Below are 15,233 nucleotides of genomic sequence, written 5' to 3'. Positions count from 1 at the left end.
GTCAACAGCCCAACCTGTAATCGAGAGTGTGCAAATGAATACACTACCACCATTTAATCTTTTTAGGGAAAACCACACAGCAAAAAATCTCCCAAATGAGCATTAAACTGGAAGCAATGGAACATATCAAATTGGAATCATTTGAACTTAACAACAATTGGAGCAATTCTCCTCATTAAGATCTACTCACCTTTTTTGGAGCAATTCTCCTCATTAAGATCTACTTACCTCCTGAAGGACCACTCAAAACCTAGAGTGGGGAAACGTGTGTTGAGGACCGTCAAGGACCTTTTTCAACACTCGGGAGTATTGTCCTCAACCAATTGAGGAAATTTACCAACTGAACTGAGGACCATATAACAATAAGGAGCTTCTGTATATACACTTTTCCCTGTGGGTCTCAGACCATACAACCCAGGGCAACATTGAACGCATAAACCAATTGAACAATTATTTCTGTTCTCAGTTCTCCATTATTTTCTACAATGGTCAAGTTTTTTTCAATATTTTTTTTTTTGATATACAGTAAAATTAGATTTATTTCAAAAATTCAAATTGAATCAATCACTTGATTTCACAGAGAAGCGCGACTTAGGGACTTTAAGTTTTAGACAGTGCGGGAGGATCACCTGGGTGAGGGCTCTTCGGGGAGTGGAAGTGGGACACCGGATGGCGAGATGTGGTAGTACCTTCCTGTATCACATTTTCCCCATCCTACCAGGTAGGATACTTGGGAACTCGACCCCCCCCAGCCCCTCTTCTTGACACAAACACTTTTTCAGGGACAGCTCACTGTGACAGGAAACACCCGAGCCGTATACCTGACGTGTCCCAACATAATGGTCAGGCAGAATCGGGCAATTACTGATAATTGCGCACACTTGACTTCATCACACTTCCCCACACGGATAAAGTTTAATATGTGGAGAAAACGGCAAGAACGGAGAGGGTTGCAAGGCGGGAAGTGCCGTTGACCTTTTCAGAGAAAGATTGGTAATTTCAAAAACCTTTGAGAATAAGAAACGTAAGACCTGGAATTAAAGCTGAAGAAACCTGCATTGTTTGCCGGAGGTACCTGGGGCTGTCCCGCATTGATAGCCAAGGCAGGGAGGAGCGTTTGCTGCCGTGGTAATTTGGCTCCTACAGTAAAGCAGCTCCAGTAAAGTCAGAAAAACTGGTGAGTCGGAGAGACTGATAGTAGACCGCGCTGTGTCAGCGCCTAGGTTACAAGCGGCAACATTGTGTAGAGAAATCTGAAGAGAACAGTGTGTGAAACGTATGTGACGAGCAACGTGAATAATGAAACAGCAGATGTGCCCTGATGCCTATGGTCTACGGCGCAATATAAATGAGTGACTGAACTTTTGAAACGAAAACAGATACTGTAAACAGTGGTCTTGCGCCACGTGGGTGCTGATTCGAAGATCTCTGTCAGGCAACCAACCGAAAGGTGTTGTAAAAAGGAATTGTGAAAACGAAGTGGTGCTGCAACGGGTCAAGCTAAACCTTGTGCACATTTGAAAGTCTTTTGATAGTTAATACTCCAGGTAATTGGTCCGAGTCCGGCCGAGGGAGACTAAGGGCCTCATTACAACTCAGGCGGTAAGGGGTTTACGGCGCCGTAAACAGCGCCGACCCTTACCGCCTGAGTACGAGGTCCCTTAGCGCCATGGCGGATTTTACACCTGCTTTTAGCAGGTGTTAAAATCCATGGCGCTAAGGGACCATGGAGTTAATTACGCCACCGTAATTTACGGTGGCGTAATTAACGCCTTCCCCACTCCCATTATGCCCTATGGGGCAAAAATGGGAATGGGGAAGGGTAAATGGGGATTGGGGACTTACCGCCCCGCCAAGGTCGGAATGGGGCGGTAAGTCCGCCAACCACCATGGCGTAAACATAGTTTACGCCATGGTGGTAAAGTCACGGCCCAGGCGGTAACTTACCGCCTGGGTCGTAATGAGGCCCGTATTGTTTTAAAGGGGATCTGAGCCCAGAAGAGGGGGATCCAAAGTATTTATTGTTGTGTTCGATGGATCTGAGCCCAGCTGAGGGGGATCCGGGGTCAACCGTGAATCACCTGAGAGCGAATATTCTATGAACATTGTATATAGGGATCTGAGCCTGGCTGATCGGGACCCGGGGTGAAGAGTGAATCACCTGAATTTAATGCTTGTAAGAAGAATAGGACTTTCATTTTCTTTGGTACATCAGGTCCTCTGAATCAAGAGACTTTGATGCGTAAATAGGCTTGGGCACAGAAGGTCCTGATACTAGTGATTGAACTGTATCCTCGTGCTGAAGAGTCCAGAGATTGTGCTATGCTCTAGTGAACCGCCTTGTCCTGTGCTGAAAACATGGGGAATGGAGGTCAACGGCCTAAACATCCTGACATATCCTTTTTGTGAGCACTTCTCTTTTTCATAAATGCTACTCCCACACTATTTGTATATAGAGGTAAGGATTGCCAATAGATTTCTTTTTGTATAGGCTCTTTTTTTATTTGACAAGACACCACTAGGACTGCGTTACTATTTTTTGATGGTCATAGCTTGCTCCCATCTGTAGATTTAGGATTTATTGATTAAGATTAAGGGTGTTTATCATACCCTTGTTGAAGTTCAATAAACACCCTTGAATTGTGGTCACTTGTGTCTGTCTTACTGTTGATGCCATGCCTTTCTTACAGTGGGCATATAAAAAAGCGAGTATAACGAATGCAAATACTTCAAACATCACCATAAATGTAAAAATAACAAATGCCACTGTAGTTAATGATTCCTTTGGGGATTTTTACACATCCCATGGCTGCAAATGTACCTGTATTAACTAATAGATGCCATTTTGAATTATTTTCTTTGTTTACTAAACTTGCCTTGGCGCAGAGGGGCACATTGGTGTGGCAGTCTGGCCCCGGGGGCCCAAACCTTACTGCCCCACTTACTATGGGGGGGATATGATATGGCATTTGTAACGCGCCTATACACAAGTGTTTGAAGGCGCGACGAGGCAGGGAGGGGGGGAACAAGGGGAGACCGACACACGATCCTACTAGGCCAGGTGTCATTCAGATCGCGCAAGTGCATGGGTAGGGGGGACGGGAAAAGTTCAAGGGGGAAAGGGAGAGGGGATAGTGCAGTACAAAGTGATTAGTAAAATACAAGATAAATAATAAGGGCCATCTGGTGGCAAGTGCAGGATAAGTGCAGACTAGTGCTGGGAGGGGGGGCTGTAGGGATACAGAGACAGTCCCGTAGTGCGGGGGTTGCCAGGGAGGCAGTGCAGGGGAGAGTGGCTGGGCCAAGGGGAGAGTGGCTTGGCGAGTGGCCCAGTTGCTGATTCAGTACAGTTTCAGTGATTTAGCAGGGGAGAGGGGGAGAGAAAGCAGAAGCAAAGAGGAAGGTTTTGAGGTGCTTCCGGAACCGGAGATGGTTCTCCTCAAGTTTCAGGGAGGCAGGAAGGCTGTTCCAGAGGGAGGCCCCTGCTGCGGAGAGAGATCTCCCCCCAACTCGTTGCTTGGAGAAGCGGCTGACCCTGATGGAGTTAGAGGCGGATGAGCGAAGAGCTTGAGAAGGAAGATATTTAGGAAGAGAGAGTTGAAGGTATTTTGGCCCAAGGCCCCAGAAGGCCTTGTGGACAATGCAGAGGGTTTTGAACTTGATCCTCGCAGCCACAGGGAGCCAGTGTAGCGATTTCAGTCCTGGAGAGATACGGCCCCTGGGCTTGAGGCCAAGGACAAGTCTCGCAGTCCTGTTCTGGATGAGTTGCAGCGGGCGGAGAGTAGAGGCAGGCAGATTTAGGTAGAGGCTGTTACAGTAGTCCAGCTTCGAGAGAACCTGGGCTCTGGAGACAGTGAGCTTCCGGGGGAAGGAGAGGAAAGGAAGGATACCTCTGAGGAGGTGCAGCTGGTAGAGTGACTTCTTAGAAACGTCGGAAATGTGAGGAGAGAAGGAGAGTGTGGAGTCGAAGATGACCCTGAGGTTTTTTGCCTTGCAGGTAGGAGCAGGAAGAGGGCCAGTCCCACAATTTTTGGGGACCCTCTCCCCCTCACCCAAAATAGGTGGCAGGGGTACCTCATGCAGGCCTCCCTGGAGGCAGATATCTGCCCGTAGGAAGGGGAAAATGGGTTTTCAGTGGTGGGGTGAGGTTCAGTAGACCACCAGGTATGGATTGCAATGGTTGGGGCATGCTTGAAAATTATTTAATTTTGCTGGTGTGACTGTAGGTAACATATCACATGTTTTTTGTTTAGTTTACAGCTTTTTCTACGCGAGCAGCTGCAACGTTATGCGAGTACTGTTTTTTTAAATTATTTTATGGTTAGGGCCCACTGTCAGTGGGGCGGGTGAGACTGGGGCTGGATTGGTGGTGTGGGTGGGAATGGGCTGTCTGGGCAGATATGTTGGTAGGTTGGGTCACAATTGCAGGGGCAAGCCACAAATTGCCCCCATGCCAGCAGAACATTGGTGTTTCCCTGGGAGCGGAACCCTCCCATGTGGGTTGTCCATCTGCAAACCCAGGCTCCACCTCTGGCTGTGCTATGTTAGAGATGTCACCTCTGGGGAGGAATGGGGATCCTGCCAGGGCTCCATGGAGCTGCTGATGTGCTTAGGGGACGGTAGACCCACATGGTACATGGATGTCCAAGGCCAGGGACATCACCTCCAACTGTCCTGGAGTTGCGGCTGGGCTGCATTACAGCTTTTCCCTTCGAGGAGGTATTGGCACACTGCCAAGACTCCCTGGTGGGGAGAAGCTGTAATGGAGGGCAGCCAGGGCTCCAGCAAAGTCGGCGATAATATCCCTGGCCTTGGGCACCCTTCTCCCATGTGGGTCTTTGCCGGGGGTTCTGGGTAATAAATTCTGGGCCGATTTGCGCAAGTCAGACCTCTGTGGATTGCCACGGGTATCCTCTGTTGGGAAATGCATGGGGTTCCCTGTTTCCCTTGCTGGCTTTGACACACTAGGCACAAATCTGTAGGTTGTCCACATGAACAAAATGTGCTGTGCCCAAAGGCTTGGGGTTGCCAGTGGGTTACGCTTTTCCTTTTGCGCCCCCGGTAAGTGCACCCACACATGTGAGGTACTGTTTTCATCGGGACAAATGTGGGGACGCGGGAAGGTAGGCCATGTGTTGTTGGCGGTGTGAACATTGTGTTTTTTCCCCACCAAATATCACACTTTGTCTGGGATTGTGGCTAATAAAAACTGGGCCGATTTACGCAAGTCCGATCACTGTGGATTCCCACGGGTGTTCTCTTTTTGGAAATGTATGGGGTTCCCTGTTTTCCTTGGAGGCTTGGACACCCTAGGCCCATATCTGTATGGTGTGCCCGTCTGGAAAAATTGTGAAATTCAGCTGTTGGAACAGACTTGGGGGTTTGGGTGTTTTAGGCTTTCCCCTTGGCGCCCAGGTAGGTACACCCACACATGTGAGGTGCCGTTTTCATCGGGACACCTGTGGGAATGCGGGGCGGTAGGCCATGTGTTGTTGGCGGCATGTTTCGGTGAGTGAGCCGAATGAAATGTGCAGAAAATGCGGGGTTTTTTTCCCCAAATTTCAGACTTTGCTGGGATTTCTGGGTAATAAATTCTGGGCCGATTTGCCCAAGTCAGACCTCTTCGGTTTCCCACGGGTGCCCTGTTTTCGGAAAGGCAACAGGCTCTCTGTTTTCCTTGGTGGCTTGGACACCCTACACCCAAATCTGTAGGGTGTGCGCATGAGCAGAATTCCTGAAATGATGCTGTGCCAGAAGACTTGGGGTTACCCCTGTTTTAGGCTTTCCCCTTGGCGCACGGGTAGGTGCACCCACACATGTGAGGTACCGTTTTCATCGGGACACCTGTATGAAAACCACACAAACACAACAAATGTCATACCTTCCCGCGTTCCCAATGTTTTGACCCATTTGCTGGTGCCCTTTTTCACACAACCCTTTCATTTCCCAAATGTGCCCTACATTTAGTCGCTGCTTTAGGCACCATACACTTTTGTAACCTGCACAAGTCACCTACCCTTGAAAAGGTCTGCCTGTGCTCTTTCAAAAAAATGTATGCTTGTCGTTCCTCACCACATTGGTTTTCCTGATTTACACATGCTAAGTACGTCTGTTCAGGCCGTAAGCATAAAATTCCTGTGTACCATGGCTCAGTGTTTGGCTTGTGGTGTTGCTTGTTTTGTGAAACACTACAAAAAATGTGTGCTTTCCTCACTGCAAGAGTCGGGGGAATGTAGCAGAGCATTGTTTATCTCAAAATTAATAGAAGCCATTGCTGTACCAAGCCAACCGTGTCCACCACTTACCTTTTTTTCTGTAATTTTCCAGCTTTTTCCCCAATCTATGGCATTTTCCCCAACCTAGTTGTTGCCCGACTTGCGCAGATCACCCCTTCCTAAACTTGGAATTTTGTCTACTTCTCAGAAATGTATGCCTTTCTGTCCTCCAATTCGGCTTTACTACCCTTTTCTTCCATTTCGTCCATGCGTGTCCAATTGGCAAAAATGGCCAAAATAGCCTAACTCTCACAAAACGGTTGATAACCACATCAAAATAACGTTTCCACTCAACCTGTTCTTGAAAGCCAGCAAACCATTTGTTCTTAGCTCTTACAAGGAAAAAACCACAGGCTTCTTTGTACATCATTTTATTCACATTTTTTGAAAAAACACAACATTTTCGCCCTTCTTGGTTATTTTCTGACACGCCCCTACAGCAACCACGGATTCCTGGGTGGCGTTACGACCACCTACATGTGGGAAAAAAAGGGGCCAAATTTGGCTGAGATCGGATGTAACAAAAAAGTTACAAGGCATTGAATGGCCACATACTGAAATCGCCAAAAAAGGCCTTGGCACGGGGGAAATACCCATGGCACTTAAAGGGTTAAAGATGAGATTTTTAAAGGACTAACTTGGCTACGTATGGGGAGAGAAATGTGTGCTCCCTATCGTTTGGATAGCCTTTATACTATGGGGACACTGTTACATAAGAAGTTAAAATTACAACCAATAGTGGCAACTAGACAAGCTTTGTGGTCATGGTTTAAGGTGAATAACAAGATTTATGGTTTCAGTCCGGACGCGTCTATTTGGCATAATGAGACATTACAACCCACTAATAGGTGCTTGAATTGGCAGAGTTGGGTCAAGAGTGGTATATTGAATCTGAGCGATATGCTAGATGGTAAGCGGTTATTGTGATTTGAGGAATCGCAAAGGAAGTACAATCTAGGTAAAAGAGAACGGGCTAAGTATACAGATTTGATCTTGCTAATTAAACACTGGAAAAGTATGGCTGGCGATTTGTTAGGAAATAAACCAGAGGTTTGTAAACTATTGATGTGACAGGAATATAATGTGTGTACTTATATGAATTTCATGCCCCTGAAAATTGGGCATTTTGCAGCTTGGAACAAACTAAAAGATGCATGGTCGACTGATGTCAATGAGATCATTTCGGATGAGGATTGGAAAGATATTCTTAGCTAGAGTATGAATTTGGGAACGGATTTAACTTTGCGGTTGATCAGACAGAAAATAATTGCCAGAGTTTATTGGACACCAGTTATGATGTCCAAATTGGGGTTTAGGACCGATGAATTGTGCTGGAGTTGTGGAAGTGATAGAGGTACCCTTTTACATTTACTTTGGAACTGCTCAAGAGTGCAGGATTTTTGGAAAGAGATAGTTGATATGATTTTTGGTATTGTCATGCAAAGATCTTGCTTCAACATAGGGGAAGATCTACAAGCACTAGGAAGCATAATATTTGGATTGATATGGCTATGTTGGTGGCGACTAAGTTGATCCATAAGGTCTAAAACTAACTGTTGAGGATTGGTTAGTGGAGTTGCAGATTTTATCAAAATATAAAAAAAATCTCAATGAAGGCTAAGAGTAAAGAAGGAGATTATCTTTCATTATGAGGACAATTCAATGAATTGTATGAATGAGTAATTAAGGTGATGGTGGGAAGGTGGAAGAGAGGAGTAAGAGACCCCCTCCCCATTTTTTTCTTTTTTTTCTTCTTATTCTTCCTTCTCTCCTTGCCTGTTGTCCTTTCTGTTGTCTTTTGTATGGTTTAGTGTATGTTAGTGCATATCATAGATCTTGTATTACCTTTTACTATTCACATAGAGAGATTATATCTTGATGTATTTAGAGGTAAGATTATTGGTGTTTTGGATGTTGTTTGATGAGGGTATTAATACGATGTTATTAATGTGTTAACTTTATTGTACAATCCAATTGCACCCTATGTGATGGAACTATGTTTTGTTGATAAACTAATAAAAAGATTTTACACACAAAAAAAAGAAGTGTAAAGTATGACCAATATCGAGGACTTGGATTAGATACAATGGAGGATGGTCACCATCCAGAGTTGAGCAGACATAAGCTCAGTGGGGAAACCCAAAGTTAATGGAAGTTGTTACGTGTGTTCCTTGATTCCACACACATCGGGGTGCCCCCAAAGTATGAATGCCGCAAGAAATCCCTGTGGTAGAGGCGCAATGTTTACTCCATCTGATGTTGTGTAGGCTGCGAAGCATGTTCCAGGCATGAAGCGTAGAGTTAGAAGTGGCGGACCCTAATCAATTGTACTGTGCCCAAAACCCCAAAAGTGTGCAGTGCTTGCAAGGACCGTATCTACAGTTGGAAGGTGTAAAGTTCATGGCACACAGATGGCAGGGAACCGGAAGTGATAGACCAAGTGAACAGTGAATGTAGCAGATACTGGAACGAGCAAGAGGCACAACTCAAGTGTATCGAGGCAGTGGAGAAACCAATAAAAGTGCAAAAGCAGGAATAATATGAACTATGTTTTTATAACGAAGGAAGGGTCTCTTTGGGGTTCATTAGTAGGTGCAACAAGACTTTATCACTGACCTCACAGCAGCTCTGATGGAGAATTACTGGGTGTGCGACCAGCAGGCCTTCTTGCACCTCATGGAGGGGCACCTTCTTGCTAGCGTCGCTACAGTCAGCACTCCTGGTGGTCCCTGAAGAACATCTGATAGTGGGACGAGGTGGCTTATCAACCCCGAAATCTACATAAGTGTCCAGCGTACCCAATGCAATGCCACGGCAGGAACCAATATTATGTATTCTCCCAGGAAAGGTGAAAAAAGAAAAAATGCGCCGAAGGTCAAACGACCTGTCGCAAGAGTTGCTTAAAGAGATATCAGATGAATATCTACTCTACAGCAAATAAGATTATTTATTTTTTTTTGCCTCCCTGTTTCTTCGAGGAGTACAGCCTGCAAATGCCAAGAGGCTGCAAATTATGAGGTAGGAAGTGATCCAGCTGACCAAGGACACTGAACAGGGGCTCAACATGATGAAAAGAGAAATGTGTGCAATCAGGCTGATGACACTGCAGAACAGATACGTGTTAGACCTCCTCACAGCAATTGTGGGAGGGTTCTGCAAAAAGAATGGGGATTCATGTTGCACTTAAGTATCCCCTAATGTCGCAGAAAATGGGTCTCTCACCAACATACTAGGGGCCCTGCACGTCCTCAGCACCCACATGCAAACAGAAGCTAGCATCCACAGGACTGACTGGTTTGATGATGTTTTTACTTGGGCACCGTCTTGGATGGGAGCTATCATGAAGATGTTGGTCCCTGTAATTGTGTTCGTATTGGTGATATTCTGCATGGGCCAGCTGGGACTTTGGTGTTGTGCCAAGGTAATTCCAAGCAGCGTAATGATGATGGTCTCAATCGGCGTACAAGTGGCAACAACGCCTTTATGCCCCAGGCACCACCAGAGTCCCACCACTCGATCCAGAACACTACACCGAACACTCGGTAGATATAGCAGGGGATGGATGGTGTATTTACATGACATGTACTCCCGAGCAATATGCACAAGCAGGGGAAAGTTGGTGACACGTGTGCAGGGCATGGGTACCAAAGGAATGGTCACCCCCATATTTACAAGCTCAAAGATTTGAAAGGGAAAGGAGTGAGGAGGGCAACACTCTCATTGGAGTTTGTTAATGTAGTATTAATGAAAGGGTAATTTAGGGAAGGAGGGACGCTCGCCCCATGCCCCCTCTGCACTTTCGGATGAGGCAGAAGCCTGGGTCTATGCAGTAGGAGGTTGGGAAAGGAACATGGGGCAGAGAGTGTCGCTAGGGACTGTTAAGCGTGGAGGGTAGTGTACTTTTTTCCTATGGTATAATGGGAACTAAACGCTGTATTAAAATCGAGGCTTAGCGTTGTGCTACAATTAGGACCACAGGCCCCATGGCGTACATGGGAAGTAGGTGATTGCATGCGAGAATAGGTTGTAGCATGGGCGCTGGTGAGAAAGGCCTGAGTTGCAGAGATTCATAGACCTTCCATTATTTCATGTTGCCAGTGTCCGTATTCCCAGAAAGAATGTGCCCTGCAAGGCCACAAGGGGGTTGAGCGCACTCTACAAAAAAAACTATCCCACGAGAAGGAGGGCACGATCCTCCGACCTTCCCCATTTCAACTCTAATAGCATTTAAATGCCTCATCCCAAGACACATACCATTCCAAAGTACCACCCAGTCCCAGACCAACCATAAAACTGTTAGACCCACGATCAATCAGAAAGTAGGGACCAGTTGCCTTCCCACCATAAGGCACGTGATTTGTGCTGCAAGGTGCACCGAGGGATGAAACAAAAAAGCTAACACGAGGTTAGGAAGCTTTGGGAGGGCACCAGTGTGTTAGAAGCAGAGGCCTCTTTTTAGCCCATGTCTGCAGTACCAGGTACACGTCCGGTCACAGATGGAGAATGTATGTTTTTGTTTTTTTTGCCTAACTAGCAATTAATTATAACTTAGTGCCTGCTGGTATGTGAGGAGGAGCCCACGTGGAAGAAGATGGACAGACTGGGCTGGGACCAATGGCCTGGCATCCTGTATGGAGGAGGTGGCCTATGTATAGGGTTGCACCACCAGCCATTCGGATGTGCACCCTATGTAAATTATGTCACTAATGACACTGTTTGTCTGTCTTTATAAAATGTTGCTCGTATTACTTTTGGCAGAACGTTTGGTGGTAGCAGAGCTCTTTGCTGGCGCATTTCTATTTTTGTAGCAATAGAACTTTGTTCTCCTTGCAAGAGGTGTGCTGGGTTTTTTTTCTTAGTGGGTTGTATTTCTTTCTGGTGAGCGTTGAGGGGTTTCTCTACATAGGCTTCCAAAGAGCACATAATGTTGAAACCATCAAGTATGTTGGTGTGCGCATGAGCAGAATCCCTGAAATTATGCTGTGCCGGAAGACTTGGGGTTGCCCGTGTTTTAGGCTTTCCCCTTGGCGCCCAGGTAGGTGCACCCACACATGTTAGGTACCGGTTTCATCGGGACACCTGTGGGAACGTGGACAGTAGGCCATGTGTTGTTGGCAGCATGTTCGTGGGTGACCCGAGTGAAATGTGCAGAAAATGCGGTTTTAGTACTAAAAGAAATAACCGTCACCATGGATTGCTAAACTAGGTGCTGGTGATGGCATAGTTGCTATTTGAGTTACATTTCCCTTACGCACTGAAGGTTAAGAACACCCACAGCTATGCCATATCCAGAAGCCTCTCTTTTCTCATGAAGCCAGTGGTGAACCCCTTTCCCTACTGTAAAACAATTTATGGTCTCCTAGCTTGTCAGATTCACCTGCCCTGTAGGCTCTTTTGTCTGGCATTAGGTGGAGCTGTTCCTGCTTTTTGTTTTTCTTCACCAGTATACTCCTTCACATTATGATCATTGCTCTTGTCACTTCCATCATCAATAGAACACTGTTATGAGGTTGAGTGATGCGACTGGTACGGCTCTGGGGGCTTTGTACCATCAGCCACACCATGATGTAGGACCCGTTTGGAGGTATATGGAGAACCCCACCCAGTTCTCTCTGGCCCAGAGTTCCCATAGTACCCTCAATGCAGTGGAAGAGGTGTGGGGGGGCTGAAGTGCCAGCTTCCTGGAGATTATGGCAAGAGTATGTGTGTCCAAAAAGAACGAAGAACCTCAATTCTAATTACTGGATGCTCCCATGCAGTATGTAGTACTGAAATCTGTAAACTAGGTGTAATTCAAATCCACTGTTTTGTGAATACATTGAGAACTTGCATTCTCTTGAATTGGCCAAAAAGTTATATTTATTAATGTATCTGAACAGGTGAGTACCTCTTGTCCACCATCATCAGTTCATATCAGTGCATCCTGGGTATATGCAGAGAGGTATGAGGAAACCCTATGGCCTATTAGTGTTACAAGGTCTTTAAAACTGAGCACATAGTGTCACCATCATGTGAGAGCAAGTAAACTGACTTTCCTGGACCGCTGGGTGGTGGGTACTAAGGGAGCAAGGTAATGACTGGCTATGGTCCTAAGGAAAATGGATTTCTTTTGAATCTTTGAATTCCAACAAACGTAATACGTTTTACCCTAGACCTTTAGCTTTTATTTTGGATGGATAAAAATCCTTGAACCTAGTTTCTGGTTGTCTGTTGATGCCTTGGCTGTGATGTATGGTATGTAAAGTGGGTTCACAGACCATGACTAAGAAACGTTGACCCATCTGTACCTATTCGTCCCATTCTTGGGGGTGTGAGAGAATGGGTGAAGTGAAAGAACACTGAGGAGTTCAGCTTTGCTCTTGGAAGTAGTAGACCCACTAGCCTATGTTTCCTTCCCCATTGATAATGGAGTGTTGGTTTCAGAAAGCAAGCCAGACTATCGCGAATCCTCCCCAACCAGCCCACGGAGCATAATGTCAAGAGTATTCTAGAAAGAATGAGAAGAATCGCTAGCCCAGGCACAACACCACAAGCCTACGCAATACATCTGTTGGATAAAGCTAGCACTTTCAGCCTAATGACTTGTCCACACAGATGAGGGCCTGTCCAATAGATCTGAAGTTCTGAGGTGCCAGACATTGACCTTACCGTCTGTTGGCCAATACCCACAGAATCCAGGGGACAAGAGGACAAAATATCTTCAGGGAAGGCAGAAAAATATCAAGTACTCGCAGCCAAAGGTTCCACGCTGGACTCATCAGAACATCCAAGGCACACTTGCAGTAGCTAGTTTCTGTTTTTTTGGTTGACCGGTTGGTCGGACTGTGGAACAACACCCTATAGGTATGTACTTGGGGAAAGTGAATGTGGAGATTACCTTGTCCTGTCTGGGAAGGTAAGCAAAGGAAAAACCACACGTATGAAGCATTGTAATTTAACAAAAGATCACACAATATGTAATAATAATAGTATTGTTGTCCTCTAGTCCTAAACCAGAGCATTTGCAGGAAGGTTCTCATATGAAACCCCAGAAATTTAAAAAATATAATGTTCTTTTAAAGGAAGGAGGAAGATCCTATTATAGACTGGCTTGTCAGGGAAGGAATGGAATGTAAAGGGGAAAATATCTGAAATGGGAAGCAGATGGGGCAGTTGATGAAGGGAGTAGAAAGCACTCTCCATAGAGACTCAACGCTACATTTACTTGTAATGCATGTACATACTCTATTGACAATTGTCTCACCTTTATCACAGTTTCAAATTTCCATTAGAAAGCTGATGCATTAGTGAATTACTTCATAAACTGTTCTATTTCTTTTGTCTTTCTTTACAGACTCCAAAAATTAAAACCTCACATCAGTCCTTTGCAAAATGCTCGCACATGCAGAGTAAGAAGTAAGTTCACAGTTCAGATTACTCTTTTTGAAAACCTTTGAATTTTTGGTGATGGCTACTCTTCCTCTAACCCATGGGTCTGCATCCTGTGGTTCTTCCAAGGTTTTGTCAACCACTCCTATGATCCCTCACCCTTGACTGCAAACTATAGTTAATGGGAGTGGCAGTCCACAGCATCTGGAGAGCCAAGGGCTGCGTACCCTTACTCTAGTCAATAACAAAGAATCCCCTTTGATGCCAAGTAATTCATAGTTATGAATTATTTTCTTCTTTTTCAAGTTTGCAAGAAATGTACTTCACATTAATTTTGCAAGTGTTCATCATTCAAAGATGTGGCAGTGTTCTATTTTCAGTAAATCTTTGTATTATTCCCTGTTTTTACTATGGTATCATAAAATACAGTGGCAATTGTCAATGACTTGTTAATGCCATGGTTACTACAATGATAATCCTTTCTTTTAAATTCAACTTTTATTTATAGTTTGCATTACAGTTGAACCCATACATGCGCTGTTCATAGATCAGCGAATGGATACCTAACCTAAACGCAAATTGAAGCAAATTAAACAATCAAAGCTTGCAGTCGACTTAAAAGACAGAATACAGCAGACCTTCATAATATTTATAATCGAAATCCTGAGTGATCTTTGGCCTTTCAATTATGGGAATGGTGGCCCTTATAGTTTACTACATATAATGAATTCCTTAAGAGTAGTGTTCTTTAACCCTAGACAATGTGATTTATTAAACATGTTTCAAATTCTGAGTGAAATTTTCATCAGGGTGGATTCAGATCAGAGGGATAATCAGTCATGGTAAGAAAAAGGTCCTCGATATTGTACAAATTGTCATCCTTATACTCCTGTTTGCATGGTCATCTTTAGCCATTTCTGCAGGTCCTCTCTCCATTTTTCCAATTTGGAATGCACTGAATGTTTCCATCACAACGCAATCCATCTTATCCAATACTAGGCCGAACATTAAGAACCTGGCTATTTACATATTTTTCCCTTGAAGTGGAATTGGGCCAACCTGGCACAACTCCAAAGAGCGCTGAAGTTGAACCCCCAGATACTCTTGTTTCCTCCAGCTTTTTCCTAGAATCTTTCCAAAATTGGGCAGCTCCACCAAATGAGTAGAAAGTTACCCTCAGTGATTTGCATCTGGGGGCATTCCATTTTTTTTTTCATCTGCTATAATAGATTTCAATTTTGTTGTTGTGAGATTGCAGACACTTTTATTTGTGCAAATTAAAAAAATCGGACACTACGAGAGACCATTTTATTGTTCTGTCAGGCCCTACCCCATTTGTTACCTAGGAGGTATCTGCCAATGTCGCACTTTAATTTGGTCTAGATTGCAGTTACCCTGCCTAAACCTTACCACAGGGTGGTTATCCTCTGCTCCACCCCTCCACCCCACCCCTCCGCAATCAACCAGCTTTAGAAGTGTGCTATTAACGTTATGGACGCTGGTTCTCATAGAATGTTTAGCCATAGTTTCCTGGTCTGTGGCATATAGCTAGCATCCGTTGGAAAATTAGCACTACCTATTTGACACTTC

The 15,233-nt window shown here is 45.0% G+C and overlaps 1 protein-coding gene across 4 annotated transcripts in view; it reads left to right on the top strand.

Moving 5' to 3' along the window:
• CFAP418 (cilia and flagella associated protein 418) overlaps positions 1-15,233 on the top strand; it is a 175,234-nt gene that overhangs the window by 66,613 nt on the left and 93,388 nt on the right. For all 4 annotated transcript variants that reach the window (XM_069621394.1, XM_069621395.1, XM_069621392.1 and 1 more), the window contains exon 3: positions 13,609-13,670. In XM_069621394.1, the coding sequence (XP_069477495.1) occupies positions 13,609-13,670 (62 nt within the window). The remainder of the gene's footprint in view (positions 1-13,608; positions 13,671-15,233) is intronic.

This window comes from Ambystoma mexicanum, chromosome 5q (genome assembly GCF_040938575.1).
Source record: "Ambystoma mexicanum isolate Mex_15411 chromosome 5q, UKY_AmexF1_1, whole genome shotgun sequence".
In the NCBI taxonomy this organism is placed as follows: domain Eukaryota; kingdom Metazoa; phylum Chordata; class Amphibia; order Caudata; family Ambystomatidae; genus Ambystoma; species Ambystoma mexicanum.
This window is presented reverse-complemented; position numbering and strand designations above follow the sequence as displayed.